General features: G+C 39.1%; 1 protein-coding gene across 1 annotated transcript in view; it reads right to left on the bottom strand.

The window, feature by feature from the left end:
* The window catches only part of CSTPP1 (centriolar satellite-associated tubulin polyglutamylase complex regulator 1), a 182,717-nt gene that overhangs the window by 119,140 nt on the left and 38,498 nt on the right, over positions 1-25,079 (bottom strand). Inside the window, exon 2 of the mRNA XM_045893773.3 lies at positions 23,052-23,154. Within this exon, the coding sequence (XP_045749729.1) occupies positions 23,052-23,154 (103 nt within the window). The remainder of the gene's footprint in view (positions 1-23,051; positions 23,155-25,079) is intronic.

The raw sequence follows: 25,079 nt of genomic DNA on the forward strand, positions 1-25,079 counted from the left end.
CATGCTCTACTGACTGAGCCAGCCAGGCGCCCCAAACTGACTTCTATGTCCTTTTGACATGTCCACACAATTCTTTGATCACTTCCTTACTTTTTGAAAGAAAAAGATGTTCCAGGCTCATCTTGTTCTTTCCCTACCCAATCCTAGAGCCAGCCATTTCTCCAAGAAGTACAAGTTGCTTTTATTAGAGGACTGTTGTTTTAAAACCTAGGTAGATGCTGGATGTGTTCCAAATGTATCATTATTTCTAGGCTCTCCCAGAGTCAGGGTAAAGACAAATGAAGATTTATATATACCCACTCTGCACATGTGCATACACACACACACACCTCTAGATTCATTTCTATATATCTAGCTATCTACATATATTAAAACCCATGAATCCATTGATTCAATTCCAGCGCTACACAGGGCACATTCTAGCCTTTTCCCTTTTCACATCTGAAACTTCCTCTCTAATTCTCTAGTTGGTGTGACTGGGGAGTTGTGTTTAATGAGTACAGTTTCAGTTTGGAAAGATGAAGAAGTTCTGGAGATAGATGGTGGTGATAGTTGCAGAACAATGTGAGTGTACTTGATGCCACAGAACCGTACACTTAAAAAGTGGTTAAAATGGTTATTTTGGGGGCGCCTGGGTGGTTCAGTCATTAAGCATTTGCCTTCGGCTCAGGTCATGATTCCAGAGTCCTGGGATCGAGCCCCGCATCTGGCTCCCTGCTCTGTGGGGAGGCTGCTTCTCCCTCTCCCACTCCCCCTGCTTGTGTTCCCTCTCTTGCTGTGTCTCTCTCTGTCAAATAAATAAATAAAATCTTAAAAAAAAAAAAGGTTATTTTGTTATGTATATTTTGTTGTGTATATTTTACCATAATAAGAAATAAATTAAGATACTGGTGTCAAATACCCAGTAGGTATATTTATAGGATTGTCTGATGGAATGACTAATTGGAAACTATAACCAAAACATTTTTTTAGAGTGAATCTGAAGTAAGAATGACTATGGCTTTGCTCCTGGAAGAGTGGACCAAAGATAGCAACATTGGTATCACTTAGAAGCCTGTTAGAAAGCAGAATCTCAGGCCCCACCCCAGACCTACTAAATCTGATTCTGCATTTTAACAAGACTCCAGGTGGTTCACACGCACATTAAAGTTCAAGAAGCACTCCTCTGGGACAGATTCTTCCACTTCCCACTTTTGTGACTTTGGGCCAGGTACTTAACTATTTTGTGCCTCAGTTATTCTTTATCTATAAAATTTGTGATAACAGGGGGCGCCTGGGTGGCTCAGTCATTAAGTGTCTGCCTTCGGCTCAGGTCGTGATCCCAGGGTCCTGGGATGGAGCCCCGCATCGGGCTCCCTGCTCCGCGGGAAGCCTGCTTCTCCCTCTCCCACTCCCCCTGCTTGTGTTCCCTCTCTTGCTGTCTCTGTCAAATAAATAAATAAAATCTTTAAAATAAAATAAAATAAAATTGTGATAATAGTAATGAAAGTTGCCAATGATGATTAAATGCGATAATAATGCATGTTGTGTTAATGTCTGGCAAATTCAGGGATCATCAGCTATTATTATTACTTTGCTCAGTAGAAATCTGTGATGGTTGGTTTCAGGGGCTTTTCTAAAAATAGGAAACTTAGGAAGTCGGTATTTTCCAGAGATGGTGCTTGGCTTTAGGAGGTAATTGGGGAAAAGGAAAACTATGTTTTCCTAATTAGCCCCAAAACTACTAATAGTTTTGGCCAAGTATGAAGAAGACCCAGTACAGTAGAGTGGAGGTGTCACATTCAGTCACAATGGGGCAATGTTCTTCTTGTTAAGGTATGGTAGGACCAGACAAAGGTTATTTACAAAATATAAATGGAATGGAAGCAGCTTTTATTGAGACAATGCCATATTTTTAAGATATTTTGAAGCCTAAGTGGTCTGTTTTTCACATGTCTGAAATCCTGTGTGAGATATAATCTTTCAGCTGAAGTATCACTTATATTTGACTTACATGATCAAGGACCAGATAGGCTGGGGGAGTGAGGTGGCAGAGTGTGAAATACTGACAAGGTGGGGAGACAAAAGGACAGATACACAGGCCCCATGAATTGCTAGCACTTGGGCCACGGCTCTCAGAAGATGTTGTTGAGTTCCTAACCTAATTTCTCTGGCAGGAGATCTTTCCTTGTCCCAGAAAAGACTTCTGGAGACAGAGAGGATTAAAAAAAAAAAAATATTGTTAAGAAGTGAGGTTGCTGGGCTTGCACTTTACTAGCCGGAATCCCTTTATCTTTCTTGAGAGCCCCCCAGATCTCTTTTATTCTAGGTCAGTAATTTAACACTCTCAACTCTCAATTCAAAGCCTGTAATGACCTTGCTGTGCTGAATTATTAGCCCAGGATATAGAAAGAGAGAGAGAGGGAGGGAAGAAAAAAACCCTAAAAACAACAGAGGCCTTTTGATCAGAGCACCAAACTGCAGTTCGCTGTAACTCAAGCTGCCCATTCTTATATGGCAAGAATTAAGGACTCCCCCTGCCAGGCAGGACCCTATTAAAAGACAATAGCTGTTTGAAAAGGGTAAGCAAGTTGATATGGATATAATAGGCCACATATGGGGGCCCCTTTCTACTCTGAAATAAAGCTCCTTCTTAAGAGTTGTGAGCTGGGAAATCCAGCATTCAGTAAGGCAGGAGGAGGAGGTATAATAGAAGAGAGTGAGTGGGTAGCCATGCAGAAATGCTTGAAGGTGCTTCAGGGAAAAGGGAGGAGGGCTTTGGGGAGCCTGCAGAGATGAGCATCAATCACTGAGGATAGAGGCTTTCAGAATGGCCGGGTGCTCTTTGGTCCCCAAGAGGTTTTTAGGGCCAGTGATGACAAAGATTTGGCTGGAACCAATATAGTGGTTAGTTTCTCTAATGGGTTAATAACAATTACAGCAAAACAAGCAGGAACATAGTAAGCTCTTGCCAGGAATGATGCAGCTGGCAAAAAGTGATCCTTTCTGCCTTGTTTTATACAATCTAACATGTCAACATCCTAAACTGATTAATACCATCTAGCGCCACTATATGTTCTTGTTACCTTTAGGATGGGATTAAAAAAAAACCCTGTAAAACAGAGACAGTGGACCCCAAAGAAACTGCCTCCTGCCTACAAACAATACCCCTTCTCAGATATAGAGAGGTAACCACAGGACACAGGACTCCACTCTATTAGTTAATCTATGTTTGTTTATCTATCACCTGAACAGTGTGCTCATTAGCAGATGCTGCTTTTGGAGGATCCTAATCCACAACAGAATTTCCCAACCACTGTTTTAGCTACCTCTAAGATCTTGTTAGTATATTACAAAACAAGGAATGATTTAAAGTGACTTAAAGTATTTAAACACATTAATCTAGTTATCTATAACTAAATTCTGAATTCCCAAATCCCTAAGCAAAAATATCAGAGAGATATTTTTCTTTCCTCTACCACCCTTTGCTAACTGCCAAATGAACAGCTCTCCAGTTCCCATCCACTACAATTAATGGGCTAGCTTGATGGAATTTACAACTAAAGAAAAAACACGAGGGATCTCTCTCTAACACTTGCTTGTTCTACTGAGTGGTCAACGGGGCACTAAACTGATCTTTAGCAAATTAAAGGGTTTTGCTGATTAAAGAGAAGGTCTAGATTCCTAAGAAAAAATCCTGCATCACCACTCAGCTTCAGACTCCAAAAAAAAATATTATTTTTACAAAAGTTATTAGAGATAATTGTTTCCATAAAATATTGCAATTTTAAACGACTCTCCAGTATGTAGACTCCTTCATTTAAGATGGGGTCATCGTATAGGAAAGGAAGGATGAGCAATGGAGAGCACCAAACACTATGCTGATTCCCCAATTCATGCCTTAGCATATAGTAACCATATTTTTGGAAGTTCACATTGGGACACACAGTCCAAAAAATTTTTATTTGGTGTGTGGACCACTTACAGGTGTGAGAAACAGCTTAAAGAGTCTCTATATATCAGTATGATTGGGTAAGTATGTTTAAATGCCATATCAATTGATAAATATCAAATGTCATATTATTTGATAAATCTTAAAGGATATACAGCCTACGTAATCTGAAAAATAAAAATTCTACAGAACAGCATGTGTAGTATGATACAATTTATATAAAACTACATATCTATGGGTATATATGTAAGTAGACAAGTAGTTTGAAAGAACAGAGAAAATGAAGGAAAAAATATTGGAGAAAATTTCTAGGAATGGAAAGATTAAAAGGATCCTTATAAGCCTAGCACAGTGAATGAATATGTGTGCACACCAAGGCACACACTGTAAAAAATCAGACTCTGTCTTTCATTGGGGGCATGGCAAGATCACTTTGTAGAAGATCATGTAGGATAGGAGATATTGGTACAGCTATCTTTGGAAAATATAATCAGCCACAGTTGCCCTCTGGCCACAACAATTTATGTCCCTCCCAAATGCAAAATACACCCCCCCACCGAAACCCCCAAAGTCTAATTCCATTTTAGCATCAACACAAACTTCAGGATATTCACATATAAATCAAGTCCAGGTACAGATGAAGTTCCTCCAGTGCAATTTCTTGGGTACAGCTCCTTGTTTAATTCCTCATTCTAAACACCTGTAAACTAAAGAGACAAGTTATATGCTCCCACACGCCCAGTATGTACAATGATAGTGATAGGATAACCACAATAAACTTCCATCCAAAAAGAGGGAGAATGGGAGGCAAGATAGTTCATTGCAGTTCTGATATCCGTCCACCCACACGTCTCATTTCTATGATTTGAGCCTAGTACCTTTCTCTGATAATGACTTTCCATGGCTTTTGACTCTGAACTCTGGGCTTTTGGTTTCATCTTCTGAATCATTCTGAATCATACTTTCGTTTCCATAAATCATAGTCTCAGTTTGCAGCTGAATAGTTTTCTCAGCTTGCTTCCTGCTCATAGAAGTCTAGGGACCACTTTTTTTTTTTTTTAAAGATTTTATTTGTTTATTTGAGAGAGAGAGAATGAGATAGCATGAGAGGGGGGAGGGTCAGAGAGAGAGGCAGACTCCCTGCTGAGCAGGGAGCCCGACGCAGGACTCGATCCCGGGACTCCAGGATCATGACCTGAGCCGAAGGCAGTCGCTTAACCAACTGAGCCACCCAGGCGCCCTAGGGACCACTTTTTATTTTATATTATTTATGTCTTCTTTAGCCCAAGCTAACGGGGCTTCCATAAATACAATTCTCTTAAAAATGATGCTGAGGTTTTTCTATTAACTTTATTGGGGTTTACTCCATTGGACAAAACTATACCCACAAACCTCTTTAAGACTGGCCCTTCCCTATTTGGGTTCCCTATGAAGCTGTTGCTCTTTAGATCCTTAGGCTCTTATCTATCTGAAAGAATCTATGAGGGGGAAAAAAAGGAGTCTATAAGGCTCCACCCAGAAATCTTGCTGAGGTTTTAACAAAGGGTTCATCTTTACCCTTGGACCACATTTCTCTGCCAGCACTCTAGATTTGATCTTTGTCCTGAGGCACTTTCTTACTTTGAATACTTTCTGCTGGTTAGAAAAATTGTCCTGAGCTCTCTATATTTCCTCTACATTCTACCTGAAAACAAAATAGTTCATTCTTTAGTTCATCTCTCTCACATTTTACTGTAGGTAGCTAGAAAAAGACAGGCAGCCCAGAAATCTCCACAGGTAGGAATGTCGTACTCACTATGTAGATTTCCTATTTTTCACATTACCAAAAATGACAGTATTGCCAAATTTTCTGTCATTACATAACAATGGTCCTCTTACCTCCAACTAACATTTTCCTCACTCTCTTTTAAGCCTTCATTGATGGTCTCCTTGAGGCCCATTAGACTTTCACTATCAGTCTTTTCAAGGTCCTTCTGGTTTCTGCCCGTTGCCTGGTCTCAAAGCCAATGACATATATTTTAGGTTTTTGTTACTGCAGCCCTTCACTCCCAGTAACAAATTTTGTTCCAATCATCGGTTGCCACTAAACTTAATGGCATAAAAAAATAACAATTTTATTATTATGCTAACGGATTGAGTATGTCAGGAATTATACAGAGCACAGTATAGATGGCTTGTCTCTACTCCATGATGTCTGGACCTGAATTGGGAAGAGCTGAATGGCTGGGGCTGACTCAAATAGTTGGGGATAGAATTATCTGGAAGCTTGTTCCCTCACATGTCAGACACCTAGGCTTGAAGACGAAATTTGTGGCTGGGCTTCTTACAACTTGGCAACTGGTTAATAAAAAGGGGTCTCCTGAGAGGCAATGTCTGAAAAGTGAGTTCCCAGAGACCAAGACACAATGTTGGGGAGGCTGGGTGGCTCAGTTGGTTAAGCGTCTGACTCTTGATTTTGGCTCAGGTCGTGATCTCAGGGTTATGAGATTGAGCCCCACATTGAGCTCTGTGCTGAGTGTGGAGCCTGCTTGAGATTGTCTCTCTCCTGTTGCTCCTCCCCCCATCTTCCTCCCCTCTCCCCTCTCACTCTCCTTCTCTTAAAAAAAAGTTCACATAGTGTTACACTCATATTCAAGGGAAAAGGACATAGACGCTACTTCTCAAAGGCAAGAGTGTCAAAAAATGTGAGGTCCTGTTTTAAAATGAGTACACCAAAAACAAGGATGAAAGATGACAGGAAATCCCAACGGTAATGGTGAAAGTCCAGAGAATGCTACTATAAAGCAGGCATAAGGATAAAATAATACAGATAAAGCAGGTCGGAAAATTCTGGGAGAGACTTTAAGAAGATAAAACTGAGAGAGAATGAATCCATACAAAAAAATATCAATATACTTGCTTCAGTCAGAGTCCTGGCAGTTAACAGATAATAAATTTAATAAGGGTATTTACAAAGGTGTGGAAAAGGTTAAGGGAAAGTGGATTACCCTGGAACTAACAACAGTTAAGATCTGTTACGACCCCAGGCCTGAAGAGACAAGTGGAGGGAGTGGCTCCTTGAATCTAGGAAGAGTAGGGACCATCTAACAGAAGCTGTGACCTTCAGTAGTGGAATAGAGCCAACCTTAACCCACAGCAAACTGGTAGGGAGAGCATATACCCCAAGCTCACCCTGTCTCCTCCTGCCCGTCAATCTCCTGCTTTAACCTAAATGGGAAGCCACAGGGCAAGGGAATCTATGGATGAAAGTCCATACAGATCAGCCCTCCAGGGTAATGTGGAGAGTAGATCTGCAGGGGCAAATGGAAAATAAATAGCAAGTACCGAAAGGCAATTTATTCAGTTGGGTAGAGTTTGGAGATAAATTAGTGATAAGTTTACAAAAATTAATCAAACAAGGGGAAAAGAGGCAGTCTTGGGGGTAAGAAGATTGTGAAACTTAGTTCAAGTGTTAATAGTGTTTATATAGTTATAAAATATAAATAGTAAATATTGATATAACCAAAATCTTGATATATGTATATCGGGAGATTGGGGAGTAAATAAAATTACATATGTGTGGTAGAGTGTGTTAAAGAGAAATAGACTTACATTTCACACAGTGGGAAGTCAATAGATAATGCCCGAATTTGAAAAAAATGAAGTAGCAACATAAGCAAGTAACTTAGAGATACAGAAATAAATGCCAAACAAATCACTCAAAGAAGTAGAAAGTGGTTACCTATGAGGAATGGGAAACTAAATTGAGAGTTGGCATAATGCCTTTTTTCTTTTTTTCTTTTTTTAACTATTTTACTCTTTAAACTGTATGCATGTATAACTTTAATTTTAATAAATAAATAAATTAGATAAAGAATATTCAGCTTAGAGGGCCACCTGTTCTGGGACACCCTTCCTGACCCCTCAAGCTTAATTAAGATATTCTTCGTTTGGGCATTCTTATCACCTTGAGCCTCTAGTTAGCTCAAACCACAAATTATTTAATTATTGACTTATTTGACTGTGAGTACACTCTAGGTAGAGACCATGCTTTATTAGCCATTGTTTCCCCAGCACCTGTCATAAACCCAGGCATATATGGATATGTAAGAAATATTTCCTGAATTGAATAATCTTAGCCAATGGCACCAATACCATACCAGGCGTACAGAATAGAAAACTTCCACGACCGAACTCTCTTTGTAACCCCTCACTTACATATTGTCCTGAACTCTATTACCTCAGTGTTATAGACTGAATGTCTGTGTCTCTTTCAAGTCATATATTGAAACCTAATCCCCAATGTGATGGTATTTGGGGGTGGGGCTTCTGGGAAGTGATAAGGTTGGAGCCCTCATGAATGGGATTCTTGCCATTATAGAAGAGGCCCAGGAAAGGTCCCTTGGCCCTTCTGCAGTGTGAGTATACAGAGAAAGAAAGGCCATCTGTGAACCAGAAAGTGGGCTCTCCACAGACAAGGAAATGTGCCAGAGCCTTGATCTTGGACTTCTAGCCTGCAGAGCTATGAGAAATAAATTTCTGTTATTTATAAGCCACCTAGTCCATGATAGTTTGTTATGGCAGCTCAAATGGACTAAAGCATGGATCATAGACCTTTTGTCATTCTCTGAAAACACAAAACCTCTGTGCCCTTGCTCATGCTGTTCCCTTGGCTAGCAATGCCCTACCTGTTCAGTTCCCATTCTCTATTATTCATCTTCTAAGGAACACTTGAAGTACTATTTCTTCCATGAAGTTTTCCTTAACATTCATAGAATAAATCCCTCCTTTCATTTATCCCAAAACATGTTGCCTGAAATTCTACTTGGCATGTATTTAGTAGCATCATAATAGTTATGCTTATGTCTGATTTTCCCCTTGAGTTCATAAGTTCCTTGAGTTCAACTGGCTTACTCATCTTATATCTTTCACTAGCATGGTACCCAACATATAATAGGTCCACACTATAGAATAACAGTGTTTTTCTGGTATGAAACTGCCATTATTTTTGCCTCCCATGAGAATGACAGTGAATTCCTTGAGGACCATGTCTGGCACAGAGACTGGCACATAGTAGGTGCTTAATAAACAGTTAACAAATTTTAAAAATTAAAAGAAGACCAGGCAATGAGTTTATTTCTTAGCCTGTGCAAGGTGCTGTCTTTTATTGTGTCTTTCTTCTTATTTCAACATAATTGAGGCTTCCACAAACGGGCCCTATCCTAATTATACATTTCCTGTTTGTTGCTTTTCAACATGTACTAGTCCTCCACAAGTCAAGTTATACTCCTTTATGACCTCTTCCTGTGTATGATATTTTCTACTTTTGCTAATATAATTACATTCCTCTAAAACAAAGGTTCCAAAATACTTCCTCTTACAATAAAGGTAGAGAAGGTAATTTAGACTAAACTTTCTGGCTGAGAAAAACTAGATGAATTATTAAAAGCATCTGTTTGAAGTATCAGACAGCCACAGAGGCAAATGAAGAATGACAAGGCCAAGTTATGAAAGGAGAATAAAATCCAAAGAGGTCAGCCTAGCATTTGGTGCCCCTTTTCCCCATAAACAGGAATTCTAAATGGAAGAGTCCATGGATTGAATTCAAGGGATCCACAAACTTGGATAGGAAAAAAAAATTACATCTTTTGTTTTACAAACCATTAACTGGAATTTACTATTTCCTTCAGTTATGAATATAAACATAGTAAAATTAGCAGTACATGTGATTTTGTCAGTAATAGAAACCTCAGATATTTTCATATCACATTAAAGTTGTCCCAAATATCTCACAGTATCATTTATACTCATTGCCACTTCAAAAATAAGATATTATTACACCCACTAGTCGTTTCAGGGGCTTCTGCCAGTCCTGAAAGAGACAGCTGATAGACTGAACAGGTAATAGTTTTGAATTAATGTTAAGTTCCTGAATTTTCAAATGACTCCTGAGCCTTGGTAGTCAAAAAACTGGAGCTTAGGACAGACCCAGGCTGGGAAGAGGGACTGTGGTGTATCCCTAAGGCTCTGCTTGGCACCCTGAAAAGCTATACCTAGAAATAGATCAGCCCTCCCTGATACTTAAGCCTAGCTTCAAATTATTTCAAGCCCTGACTGGATTGAGGTAATCCAGGATTGCTAGTGCTCAGGCCATCTGCCAGAAGCAAATGTAAATCCTCTCTGAAGAAAGATAATAGCATTCTAGGCTTTACATTAGCTCTATAATTTTTCATATACAATGTACAACACTCAACTAGGGAAAAAAAGTATACTATAATTTAAGACAATGGAGTAAAGAGCCAAGGGACAGAATAGATAATAGACACAGACCCATAAGGAATCCAGATTTTGAATTACGAACTTTTATTTATTTATTTTTTAAAGATTTTATTTGACAGAGAGAGGGAGACAGCGAGAGAGGGAACACCAGCAGGGGGAGTGGGAGAGGGAGAAGCAGGCTTCCCGCAGAGCAGGGAGCCTGATGCGGGGCTCGATCCCAGGACCTGGGATCATGACCTGAGCCGAAGGCAGATGCTTAACGGCTGAGCCACCCAGGCGCCCCTTGAATTATGGACTTTTAAATAACCATGCTTTACCATGTTCAAGAAAATGAAGAATAAGAATTAGTAAAGAAACCATTAAAAAAAATCTGAATGGTAATTCTTGAACTAAAAAATACAATAATTGTGGCTCACCTGGCTAGCTCAGTCAGTAGAGCATGCAACTCTTGATCTAAGGATTGTGAGTTTGAGCCCCATGTTGTGGTGGAGAGATTACTTAAAATCTTTGTTTAAAAAAAACAAACAATAATTGGATGGGGTGGCACAGATGGTTAAGTGCCCGACTCTTGATTTCAGCTTGGGTTGTGATCTCAGGGTCATAAGATCAAGCCCTGTGTTGGGCTCCACACTCAGTGTGGAGTCTGCTTGAGGTTCTCTCTCCCTCTCCCCCTCCTGCTTCTGCCCTCTCTCTCGCTCTCAAATAAATAAATAAATCTGTAAAAAAAAGTAAAATAATTGGAAAAGGCTATATACTATATGATTCCAACTATATAACACCTGGAAAAGGCAAAACTATGAAGACAGTAAAAAGATCAGTGGTTGCTGGGAATTGGGTGGGAAGAAGGGATAAACAGGGAGAACACAGATAATTTTTAGAGCAGTGAGAATACTCTGTATGATACCATAATGATGGTTATATGTCATTAGACATCTGTCCAAACCCCTAAAATATACAATACCAAGTGAACACTAAGGTAAACTATGAACTTTGGATGATGATGATATGTCAACGTAGGTTCATCAATTATAACCAAATGTACCAAAAGCAGGGAATGTTGGTAATGATAATAAAAATAACAATAACTGTTGCCTTTGCATTTTGGCAGCACAGGATACATAGGAAATCTCTACCTTCCTCTCAATTTTGCTGTCAACCTAAAACTACTCTAAAAAAAAAAGTCTTTAAAAAACAAACGAAAACGTCTTATTTAAGCTATATAAAATTTTCACAATAAACTATAGAAGTAAAGAAAGCAAAGTTAGGGGCGCCTGGGTGGCTCAGTTGGTTAAGTGACTGCCTTCGGCTCAGGTCATGATCCTGGAGTCCCAGGATCGAGTCCCGCATCGGGCTCCCTGCTCGGTGGGGAGTCTGCTTCTCCCTCTGCCCCTCCCCTCTCTCATGTGCTCTCTCTCATTCTCTCTCTCTCAAATAAATAAATAAAAAAAAAAAAGAAAGCAAAGTTAATTAAAATCTTCTTTGCTGCTGGAAATAAAAAAGAAAAATGAAGATGCACTATGGGAAGCAAGACTAAGAGAAGTATGAGAAACACTAGTAAACAAATCTTAAGGTTTTTCAAACTTGCTTTCAACATTCCTGGTTTCCCCAGCTTGCAATTTCTTTTTTTCTCTCTTTTGTATTTAAAGCAGATTAAAAGTGTCATGGTAAGATACAAAAAACACAAAAACAAGAATAAGACAATAATTGGAATTAAGAAAGTACATGGGTTTAACAGCAAATTACACAAAATGAAAAGAGAATTAATGCACTGCAAAATAGGTCAGAAAAAAAATCTAGAAGAAAGCATATAAGATAAAATGATGAAAAATGCAGAAAAGTACGTAAGAGAGGATACCATGAGAAAGTCTAAAGTTTGTGTAACTGGAACCTCAGGAGTAAAGACAGTGAAACAGAAGCAAATCTGAAAAGCTAAAAATTGAGAACTTTCAAAAACTGATAAAAGACATCAAATTACAGGTTCAAGAAGCACTAAGAGCATGAAGGGGTTTAAATATAAAGAAAAACAAACCTAGGTACATTACAGTAAAACTACCAAAGACCAAGGAGAAATATCCAAAAAATAGCCAGAGATAAGGACAGATTATTTTTCAAAGGTGTAAGAATGACTGATAGCTGACTTATCAACAGAAACTGTGGAAACCAGAAGAAAATGGAATAGTGTCTTCAAAGCACTAAAAGACAGTAACTGCCAACCTAGAACTTATACCTGAAAAAACTACCCTTCAAAAATGAAGGTGAAAATTCCAATAATGTCTATAGGTAGTTAATAGTTTTCAATTAACTGATTTTCATAATTATACTATCGTTATAGAAGATGCTAACATTAGTGGAAGTTGGGTGAAAGACATATAGAGACTATATGTTTTTGTTGTTGTTGTTGTTTTTGTTTTTTAAGTAGGCTCCACGCCCAGCATTGGGCTCCAACTCACAACCCCCAAATCAAGACCTGAGCTGAGATCAAGAGTCAGACGCTTAACCAACTGAGCCACCCAGGCACCCCTATGCTATTTTTACACCTTTTCTGTAAGTCTAAAATTATTACAAGAGAAAAAAAAAAGTAAAATACAGTTTCAGAATGAAAGCTAATGTCAGAAAGGAAGCTCCACAAAAGTTGGGATTTCTTGTCCATTTTGTCACTGATGTATATCCCGTAGTGTCCAGAACACTGACTAACACAAAGGCATTTAGTAAATATTTGTCGAATGCACAAACAACAGTAGTAGTAGCTATCACTTATTCAACACTTAGTATATCTTAGGTAGACTATCAAGCACTTTACATTCATTATCCTTCCAACAATCATGTAACATGGAATTTTACACTTTATTTGTGAGTCTCCCTATTTTATAGATGAGGCTAAGCAACCTGCCTAAGATCACATATAGTAAGTGGCAGCCGTCAAACAAAGCCTCCAAAGTCTGTGTTGTTAACCACTATGCTACAGTACTTTCGTGTCACATAAAAATATTTATTTCTCATTTGCTTATTCAAATTCTATTCACCTTTCTAGGTTGTATTAGTCAGTGTTCTCCAGAAAAAGAGAACCAGTGGTAAAAATGTACATACAGTTGACCCTTGAACAACAGAGGTATGAACTGCACAAGTCCACTTATACACAGATTTTTTACAGTACATTCCTATAAATGTTATGTTCTCTTCTTTATGATTTTCTTAAAACATTTTCTTTTCTCAGACTTCCTTTATTTTAAGAATATAATAATATAACATACAAAATACATGCTAATCAACTGTTTATGTTATCAACTGTTTAAGCTTCTGGTCAACAGTAGACTATTAGTTAAGTTTTTGGAGGAGTCAAGAGCTATACATGGATTTTTTACTGTGTTGGGGATAAATGTCCCTAACCATGTGTTGTTCAAGGTAAACTATACATACAAGAAGAGATTTAGCTTATGTGATTACGGAATTGGCTCATGTGATTATGGAAGCCAAGAAATCCAATGATCTGCCATTTGCAATCTGGAGAACCAGAAGAGTTGGTAGTGTAATTCAATCCAAGTCTGTAAGCCCAAGAGCCAGGGCAGTCAGTGGTGTAAGTCCCAGTCTTAGTCCAAAGGCCCAAGAATCAGAGGGCCAATGATGTAAGTTCTAGCCCAAATTCAAAGGCACTGATGTCTGAGGGTGGGAGATAACGGATGTCCCAGCTAAAGCCAAAAAACAAAAACAAACAAACAAAAAAACCCAAAAAAGCCACATTCACTCTTCTTCTACCTTTTGGTTCTAGTCAGGTCCTCAAGGAATTGGATGATGCCTACCCACATTAGTGAGGGTGGATCTTCTTTAAAGTCTACCAATTCAAATACTAATCTCTTCTGAAAGCACCCTCACAGACGTACTCAGAAGTAATGTTTTACCAGCTATCTGGGGAAACCCTCACCTGGTCAAGATTACACATAAAATTAACCATCACATAAGTCAAGACACACTCCTCTATGTTGCCTTATTTAACTTCTCTAGTACCCATTATTTCTCCTTATTCTCAGATCTCAGAGCACAACTTAATGCCATTATGTAAGGTCTTGAATTATTAACAATTAACAATTATTCTGTTAATCAAAAAGCATTATCTCCTCAACCAAATTACATCCCCTTATAGGCAAGATGACCATATCTTACAGCCACATTTGAAACTCTGTAACGATACTTGATATTTTGGTAAAGAGATAAGAAAAATATGTAGTTGGAAAAACCATGCAAAGAACAATATTTTGGGATGCTTTAGAGAGCAGGCTTGTATGGTTTAAGATTCTAAACATCAAATTTGACTCAGAAAAAAGCTACCTTAAAAAGGTAAGGGTTTGGTTTTTTTTTTGAGATTTTATTTATTTATTTATTCAAAAGAAGGGGGAAGAGGGAGAGAGAAAGGTAAAATGATGTATAAAACGGCTGGCTATGTAGAATTCATTCTCATTCCCCTTTAGCTCCAGTTCTCTGGGATTTTCGCTTCTCTACTCCTTTGTGGATCTCCTGGAAAGTGATAGTCTTATTCTTCTTTCTCTTTATATGGTATTAGAGTTGAAGATTTTGAGGACTTTTTAGTCTCTGTTGTTTTCTGTAACACTTTTTGCTTACCCTGCATTTTATGTACTTTTTTGGAGATTAAAGACATTTAGAGAGAGAGAGAGGAGGAGGGAGAAGGAGAGAATCCTAAGCAGACTCCACACTGAGCATGGAGCCCAATGCGGGGCTCGATCCCAGGACCCTGAAATCATGACCTGAGCTGAAATCAGGAGTCTGATGCTTAAGTGACTGAGCCATCCAGGTGCCCCAAAAGGTGGTTTTTACATCATATTTTCTATAATACTTCTTTTTCGTTATGTCAAGTTAGTAGGTGTTCAGGGCATTTTGGACATAGCGGTATAATTCTCTTGGCTAACCCCCTTTGAGAGGGCATATATATTGCATAGACGGTGGAGTTTGAGAGTGTACAGATGAACAGTTATCCCCACACATGTAAACTGCAGCTTGTGTGATGTAAATATACTCTCCCTGCCTGGAACTGCCTGTGTAACATGGTCTCTTCGGGCTCTGTGGTTTCTCAGTACATTCCAACTGTTGGGAGGCTGGAGCTTGGCTCAGCAAGCACAGATAAACAGCTTCCTGCAGCAGGCTGCCAGGGTGAGGAGCAATGACCTCAGCAGAGAATGTCTGCTTTTCATTACCCTGAGCACATCACTGCACCACTAGAGCTAAGAGGAGGAACAATACAAGTTGGATAGACTTGACTGGCTCAGGTCTCCCATTACACCTTGAATTTTTTAATCTTGGCAGCCAGAGAAAAGAGGGTATAGCCAGGAAGTGAGGAAATGGCTTATCGGTGGGAAAAGGAAAGACAAAAAAGCTTTCTTAGGCTATTCTCTGAATGAACTAAATGATGAGTCAAGTGGCTAACGCTAAATGGCTAATAGTCCTGCAGGAAATCATCAAATGTCTTTCATCTCCAAAAAAGTACATAAAATGCAGGGTAAGCAAAAAGTGTTACAGAAAACAACAGAGACTAAAAAGTCCTCAAAATCTTCAACTCTAATACCATATAAAGAGAAAGAAGAGTAAGACTATCACTTTCCAGGAGATCCACAAAGTAGGAGAGAAGCAAAAATCCCAGAGAACTGGAGCTAAAGGGGAATGAGAATGAATTCTACATAGCCAGCCATTTTTTTTTTTAAGATTTTATTTATTTATTTGAGAGAGAATGAGATAGAGAGAGAGCATGAGAGGGGGGAGGGTCAGAGGGAGAAGCAGACTCCCTGCTGAGCAGGGAGCCCGATGCGGTACTCGATCCCAGGACCCTGGGATCATGACCTGAGCCGAAGGCAGTCGCTTAACCAACTGAGCCACCCAGGAGCCCCATAGCCAGCCATTTTATACATCATTTTACCTCACCTGTACAACAACCCTGTGAGATAGGTATTATCACCCCTAGCAATGATCTTGACCTGGAAAATATAACACAAGGAAGGACATTAACAAAGACATTTGTTGTTGATGTTATTTAATGACAAAGGGATGAATTCAAGGCTGCTTCTATGGCCACCCGGAAATAGCATTACTGACTGTTACAGCCCCAGAACTCAGCAACCCTGGGCCAACGTGTCCTAAAATAAATTTACATGCTCATGACATTTTCTAGTAAGATAGTTTCCACTGTGCTGGTCAAAATTGCATCTGATAGTTGAAGAAAGGAATCACAGTTATGGCCTCAGACAGGAAACTGGTTGGACATGACCCCTCTTGAGGGATCCTGAGAAACAATTTGTTTTGTGGGGAAGTCACTGACTGGAAAGATGCACCTGCCATGGGGCTGGAAGCTAAGAGACAGACAAACATCTTAGCAAATCATAATAACAGAGAGAAGCTTCATTTGACTTTCATTTCACTTTTCTCAGGGAAGAAGAATCTTTGTGTGGCTGCCAAAATCCTAACTGTCCCTCCTCCTTCCCCTCTCTCCCCTCCACCCCCATCCCAGTTCATTAAAGACCTTCTGGTTAAAGGTGCCAGAATGTGTCATTCTTTCCTGCTCTTGTGCCAGGTCTGTGCTGCCAGCACCACAGATCTTCTAGAGTTCTGAGCAAATTATGGAAGAAATTAAAAACACTGAGAAATTTAAACTGTTCTGTTGTTGATGAAGTAAAGTTTCTTAACTTCTGCTGAGCTAATTCACATTACTAATAGCACTACTGATCTGTAAATTCAGATTTGTGTGTGTCTACCTAATTGCCAGAGGGGTACTCAGAGAATTATCAGAGCAGGAGAATGAGGAGAAATATCAGTGCTTGGATGGGACCAAATAAAGATTCTTTATATTATTTATCGAGTAACATAAATTAAGTAATTTCTCTAAAGGGAAATATTTCCGTGTAGAAAATTACACCTAAATTTTATACTAGCTAGCTGTAAAAGCTGCTCCCATGAAAACAGAAATAATATCACTGGTTCTTGAGAATACTTCAGCCAAGGATGGAGTTCCTTCATTTCCTCTTATTGAACAGTTTCACAACAGCTAAATTTCTCTTAACTTGTAGAAGGGAGGGGAGGGGAGTGAGAACCCTCCTGACAGGGAGAATCTGGGCCCAATTATTACTCCCACAACTTTTGACTCTGACTTCTAAATGAGTCAGGGGACCAGCGGGCTGTGAAATGGCTTCCTCAGTTACCAGGTCAGGTGCTGCTGGATGGTTTCCTGTAATCAAAACATGAAGGTACTGAAGAAGAGAGATGGATTCTAAGCAAGTAAGCAACTTCTACCCTTGATAAACCTGGATTTTTAAGTTTCCAAATAGATTTTTGGTGACTCTCAATCACCACTATGTCTCCCTGCAGCACTTTTGCTCTGGATACTCCTAGTGACATAGAAAAGAACCAGAATCCTCTATAGATTTTTACAAATGCCAGAAGTGCCTGGGCCAATAATAGTGAGGACAGGGTTGCTCTAGTTGAAGGCAAAATCTATTCCTGGCAATTATCTGAGTCTGTGAGAATCCAGATGCTGACAATGAGAAATGGGTAATTTTCTGTTATAATGTGTCAACTCCAGCTAAGAACTGAACTATGGAAAAAAGATGGGGGGCGGGGCGGGGAGAAGCATTACCCTTTTAAAGAAGTCTATAATAGGATTAGTCACCATTACTTCGCCATAGCACATTTTGGCTCAATTTAACAACAATAAGTAGGGAAAACACGGAGCAGAGATGGCCCAGAGAAGTCTCAAGTCGATCCCTCATTCAGAGCCATGAGCCTGGAAATCAGTGAACTCCTGGTTTGTTCTGATGTGTTTCTTGTTGCTCCAAAACTGCTACTCTGTTGCCACGGGCACGAGAAGAACCCAAAACAACATTACTTAAATGCTGGATGATGGGTAATCCTAAAAAAATCTGCCAACTTTAGAACTGAAAGTTTACACCCTGATTGTTCTAGATTACTTAGGAGAGAAGTAGGTCATCTTTCACAGGGTTTAGAGCACCTGTTTAAAAACAGAAGAAATAGTACATATTTTATAATGATGGTTTGTTTTTTTTTAGAGTTATACTTAAAGTGATTTAGGAATATGCACCATTGGAACTTCCTTTTCATCTCCAGGAGTGAATTAATGAAGTTCACATTTTATGGATATATTCTAATCAAGACAATTAAAAAAAAAAGGATTTGATGCTGGTATCTTTTACTATAAGAGTATATTAAAAAAGGTATGTAAATTCCCAACTGAATTCTGATGATTAATATATATCAAGATATAATAATGCTCTTTTTCTAAAAACTAAGATTTCAATCTTCATATTAATATTATATATAACGCAGGTAATTTTTATGTCTAATTATTTTATTATTTTCACTTATTATATATGAGCAATGCATAGGGAAACCAGTTACTTGTAAGGTGGCTTTCCCTGATCACTGCCTGTTAAGGTTATTCCATTCTGGGTAGCAGCAAATAAAATCAATCATACTATCTTTTTTGGACACAGAAAGCTTAGGTAACAAAGGTGGACAAAAAGGTGAGTCACCTGAACAGAGATAACTTATTGGCTCTTTGAAGGGATGAGTTAATCATCCCATGGGATAAGCCCTCAAATGCCATCTCCAAGAGGCCTTCCTGACTATCCTGTGTATCACGTTACCCTAGTTATTTCCTTGTTATTTATCTTGTTATGGTCATCAGCTATGTAACCTTGGTAATATTCTTTTTGTGTACCTGAATTTCCTAATGCATAAAATGAAGAGAATATTAAAACCCCACCTCATGGTATTGTGAGAATTAAAGATTTTTATTTTTTTACTTATTTATTTTTTTAGAGAGAAAAAGAGCATGTGCACATAAGGGGGGTGGTGGCAGAGGGAGAGGGAGAGAGAGAATCTCAGGAAGGCTCCATGCCCAGTGCAGAACTCGACATGGGACTTGATCTCACCACCCTGAGATAATGACCTGAGCCAAAATCAAGAGTCAGACACTTAACCGACTGCGCCACCCAGGTGCCCCAGTATTGTGAGAATTAAATGAGAGAATACATGTTATATGCTTAGAACAGTGCCTAGCACACAAGTATTTATTAACTATTAGCTATTGTCGTCATCATCAGTTTACTTGTTTATTGACTATCTCCTGCACTAAACCTTTACATCCATGAGAATAATTACTTTATTTGTCTTGTTCACTACTCTATCTCCACTACCTATTACACATAGGCACATAGTAAGCGCTCAAAAATAATTGCTGAATGAATTCATGAGTGAATGCTGTCTTATATTCTCACATATCCTTGAAATAAACCTCTATCAATGAAGGTATCTGTGTATTTGCAACCAAAACAGACATCACGAAAGTATCCCCAAGAGGTTAAAACCATCATTTAGGGGCGCCTGGGTGGCTCAGTCGGTTAAGCGGCTGCCTTCGGCTTAGGTCATGATCCCAGGGTCCTGGGATCGAGTCCTGCGTCGGGCTCCCTGCTCGCCGGGAAGCCTGCTTCTTCCCTCTCCCTCTCCCCCTGCTTGTGTTCCCTCTCTCGCTGTGTCTCTCTCTGTCAAATAAATAAATAAAATCTTTAAAACAAAACAAAACCATCATTTAAAAAAAAACAAAAACAAGACACTTGATCATAAGAAAGAGCCCTCCTGGGCCCACCAACCAAGACCACAGAGTATCATTCATTTCTATATTAGTATGTGGAGGTCAAGCTCCCTGATGCCACAGTGTTGTAACTATCAATTTAGCCTGTGAAGAATGGTTCCCAATCCTGATAGGAATTCTCAGATTTCAGCCTGTTTTTCTCTCATCATTATTTTCCAATGTCTTAAAAAACCACATTTCTCATTTGATCTTTACCACAAGAACCTGGTCACACTCTGCTGTGGTTTCTAAGTTATAACTACTCTAGCCTCATTTTCTTGGATATACTTCTTCAGAGGTCCTGACCCCATGCTGACACTTGGGTCTATTCTTAGAGTGGCACCTCTAAATATTAATTCCTTTTACCTTCCACTGGTTGAAAGACAACATTCAGAGGTAGAGGTTGCATACAACATAAAAGAAAATCCTCTGGGATTTAGTATCTTTCTTTCAAGAGTGTCCAGAAGAATATGATCTAAAGAGCTCACAGTCTTGCAGACATACACACACAGTACAGCTTAGCTACTCATGTTTTGCAGCTTACCCAGATTTACTGGAACAATCATGGATTTGTTGGAAAACACCAACAACCAAGGAGTGACAGCACAGGTGAGGGGACAAGCAGACCCAGAGAAGAAAATCAGCAGGAAAGCCTTCCTTCCAAAAACAATTTCAAAAATTGCCCAAGATTATAGAGTGAGGACTTTTAAGAATAAGGAACCGTTCTTTCTAGGGCAGTGTCATTATGCTGCTGTGAATCAACACAAAACTGAAGCCTGATAAGGAAGGATTTTCACTAGATAAATAAAATTCATAATCAAAGAAAATCAGGAGCTTCTACCACTCAGGTCTCCTTGTCTACCAAATACTACTTTCAATTTCATCATACATCCATACCTTTCAAGTCTTTTTTGTTTGTTTGTTTTAAGATTTTGGAGCTTTGATGCTAGTTCATTTCTCAAAATAACTTGCCTTGGGCCAATATGCTTTCTGAAAAGTGTCAGGTATGTGCCATTCATAAACATTATGTAATTTTTAGTTTCCTGAGGACAAGAAACAACTCACTTGGCAACTAGATTTCTATCAGCACTGTGGAAAATCAAGATTTTTTTCAACAGTGTATTGGTGGATAAAAGTTACAGTTGATAGCATTCAATAGCATTTTGAAACAGTTATAAGATTTACTATTGGCTCTATAGAGTTCAGTATCAGTTATTTAGACCAGTTGGGTTCACTTTTGGAGTACTACATACATGGCATACAGCTTCTTATATGGCAGAAAATAGAGCTTACTCAAAAAGAATCAATAAAAAAGAGAGAGAAGGCAAGAGAAAGTCCTTTTTACTGACAAGAACAAGAATAAGAGTAAATAGTGTGCAATAACTTAAAATACAGATACAGCTGTATATTCAACAAACATTCACCTAACATCTATTATGTGCTAAATATCATGCCAGGCACTAAGAACACAAAGATGAAGAGCCTGTCCTCAAGGAGCCAGTGTGATAGGAAAGACTTATAAAGGATTTGGAGGGTGGGGGAGGTAGAGTAAAACGAAAAAAACCAGGAAGAAGCATTGCCCCCAGAAGAGTCATATTTCACTTGGCAAGGAGCCTCAAGAGTGCTGGTACAGATTAAATGGCCTAGAAACTTGACCCCTAGGCTTGTCAGTTCTGTAAGAGCAAGCAAGGCTATTCAATCTCAGTCTTTATTCCCTGCCCACCTCATTTGCTTCAGCCCACACCATGAGAACAAGAGTCCTTCCCTGATCCTCCTTTAGAGGACTGGGAAAAGGGACAGCCTCTGCTCCTAGAGAGCCTGTTTTTCCCAGGGACTTGAAATTCCAAGCCATAAGAAATCTAGACTTCATCTGCAAGATCCATAGCTTGGCAAAAGAAGTTAGGGAGAGTCAAGAATCCCCCTAACAGCAACCCAAGTTTAGGCCATTAGAACAGCTGTCTGATCTTTAAGGAAGCGGTGGAGCATAGAAAGGAAAAAATATGTTTTCAAGGAGGATAGACTTGAGCTCATGATTCCCCTTAGATAGAAGCCTGTTAGGGTACCTGGGTGACTCAGTCAGTTAAGCTTCTGCCTTCAGCTCACATCAGGATCCCAGGGTCCTGGGATTGAGCCCCATGTCGGGGCTCATTGCTCAGGGGGGGAGTCTGTTCCCCTCCCCCCAAACCCCGCTTGTGCTTGCTCACTCTCTCATTCTCTGTCTCTCTCTCCCAAATAAATAAATAAAATCTTAAAAAAAAAAAAAAAGCCTGTTAGAGGCTATTCTTCCTTAAAATGTTCCCAATAAACCCTAAAAAAAAGGAAGGAGAATCCAAATGATTATACAAATATGTGATGGCATTTTGGAAATAAAAATAACATTGTGTATTTCTTTAACACACCCTTTCATGAAGACCAAGGAGTTCAAAACGGATTCTCTTTCAGCCTAAGAACAGTTCTGTGACATTAAAAAAGTAGTAATCATTTTGACTTTTATACACTCCAAGCATGCTTTACAAAGAAACACAATATGAAAGTTATTCTGCCTCTACAAATACTCTAAAATCCTTAGCTGATTGACACAGCATCCTTTAGATGTAGAAAGAAAACTGCAGAAGCAAATCATCCTACGCATTTCCACAAGAAAAGCCAGCCATGAAAAACACAGGCCAAAGGAACACGGACAACAGGCAATCACAGTAAGTATTCTGAATAATGGAGAAAGTTAAAATTATAAGAGGGACCTAAAGAAACAGATCTAACAGATGAAACAAATAGTTCTTGAGCTACCATAGCCATGACCACTCATAAGACTTATCACTGGACGGGGTGCCTGGGTGGCTCAGTCGTTAAGCACCTGCCTTCAGCTCAGGTCATGATCCCAGGGTCCTGGGATTGAGCCCAGTATCAGGCTCCCTGCTCTGCAGGAAGCCTGCTTCTCCCTCTCCCACTCCCCCTGCTTGTGTTCCTTCTCTCATTCTGTCTCTCTCTGTCAAATAAATAAATAAAATCTTAAAAAAAAAAAAAGACTTATCACTGGACAAAACTAGCTGCACCAAAAGCATGTTCCAAAACGTGTCTGGGCAACCCTCAACCAGCTTACCAAAGCTCAGCATTCACTGCCACTACATCATCAGCAATACCCTGCTCTATTCTTCATATACCTTGCCTGCTTCCAAGTGCCTCCTCTGGGCTCGCCCTATTGGCCAAACAGGTACTTACTATTCGGTGAAGAACCTGGCCACGCCGTACTGGCTAATATCTTCCTTATTCTCTAGCAGCTGGCACACTGCATCCTCCATGTACGTGAGGACATGTCGCTGGGCTAAAAAAAAATCAAGACAGAAAGAGAAAGAGACAAAGAAAATTAGTCTTCCCAGTCCCAGTAGGAAGCCATGAAAGTCAACCTAGATGTTGGTTCTGCCCTAGGAAGTGGACTAGAATAGGCAACGCAAACTTGCTGGCCCTAACTGAGCTATGGTCTCAAAGGGCAGAATGGGAGACAATGTAGAACATGACCTATTGCCATGTGATTGGCTATTATTATTAATATCAACCCTTCACTCTCCATTTCAGTGATGAGGGTGACGTTAATGAGGGTGAGGAGCTTTAGCACCATTTAGCTACATTTAGCACCATTTAGCTACACCTGGGAGTTCTTTTCTTTCTATCTCCTTCCACCCTCTTCCACTTCTGCATGTCTCAGAAACTTAACCCAGGGAGTAGTGATGCCATGCCTGAAGTGTGGATGATCTGCTTGCAAAGAAAACTCAATTCCTTAACAGCAAAAAAAGTCGTGGAAAAGTTTAAGGAAATTTAATGAAAATGTCAGTAATGGTGCTATAAATTATTAGCCTTAGGACCATGAAATCTGTGTGATTCGATTTACCAGAAATCACATTTTCTGCATTTGTTGTGATGGGAAAATGTGTGAATTAATCATGGGCTTGTAATAAAGGGTGTATTAGAATTAGACAGACCTTGGTTTGAATCATGGCTCTGTCTTTGGTAGCTTAATCCTGGATAGTTATTTAATCTACACCTGTTTTCTTCTTTATCACATGTGGAAAGAAACATAATTTAGCTCTTTCTCAAAATATGGTCAATCAACTTCTTGATCTGAATCACCAGAGTTACCCTGTTAAAATACAGATTTGTAATCTGACACCATCTCAGACTTAGTGACCTTAAATTTCTACCTAGAGCCCAATAATTCTAAAAAAAAAAAAAGTTTTTTTTTTTAGAAACTTTTAAATATAACATTGTATGCCCCATTTCAGATGTACAACATGGTGCTTTGACAATTCTACGTATTACTCAATGCTCACCACAGTAAGTGTAGTCACCATTTGTCACCATACAATGTTACTGCAATATTATTGACTGTATTCCCTATGCTGTACTTTTCATGGAGCCCAGTAATTTTTAACAAGTACCTTTCATGCTTCTTATGTACCTGGAAGTTTAAGAATCACTGGTTTAGACCTTGGGCTTTAGAGTTCAGAGAGACCATAGTTCCATTCTCAGCCCTACCAATTCCTAACTGTGTGACTTTGAGCAAATGACCCTCCAAGCCTATTTCCTCACTGTAAAATGTGGATAATAATACTATTACTATTCATAATAATAATATTAGTAGTTCCTACATCATAGGATTATGAGAGTTGAATCAGATAATACATGTAAAATACTACAGTCCCTGGTTTGCTTGATAATATAAATTCTTAAGAGCCTATCTCAAAGGTCTATTGGGGGTTTACTTCAATAAACAACATAGGCTAGAGTTACCATTATAACATGTGCTCAACAAATGCTTGTTCCCTTTCCCTGAATTTTATCTTTAGGCACAACAATGATATCCTGGCACACTTCACATAGAAACTTCCAATTACCATCCAAAAATTTAAAAACAAACAAATTTAAAAAAAAACCAAACTTTTCTTCTGGAGCAGTGAGAACAAAAAACCTCGTAAGTAATGAATATCTTGTCAAAAAGCAATTCCCAAAGTTGTTACCAAGATGGACATTTGTCTCTTTTATAGTTTCATCCCTCAGGAAAATATGGAGGAATTACCTAAAATTTATAAAAAATAGGTACTTCAAGGTACCTTGAGGTGGCTCAGTTGGTTAAGCATCCAACTCTTGATTTCAGCTCAGATCATGATCTCAGGTCATGATCTCAGACTGAGCCCTGTGTCAGGCTCTGCACTGGGCATGGAGCCTGCTTGGGATTCTCTCTCCCTCTCCTTC

Source organism: Mirounga angustirostris, unplaced genomic scaffold (genome assembly GCF_029215605.1).
Source record: "Mirounga angustirostris isolate CCGP_5_RB_7025 unplaced genomic scaffold, mMirAng1.0.hap1 SCAF_13, whole genome shotgun sequence".
NCBI lineage: Eukaryota > Metazoa > Chordata > Mammalia > Carnivora > Phocidae > Mirounga > Mirounga angustirostris.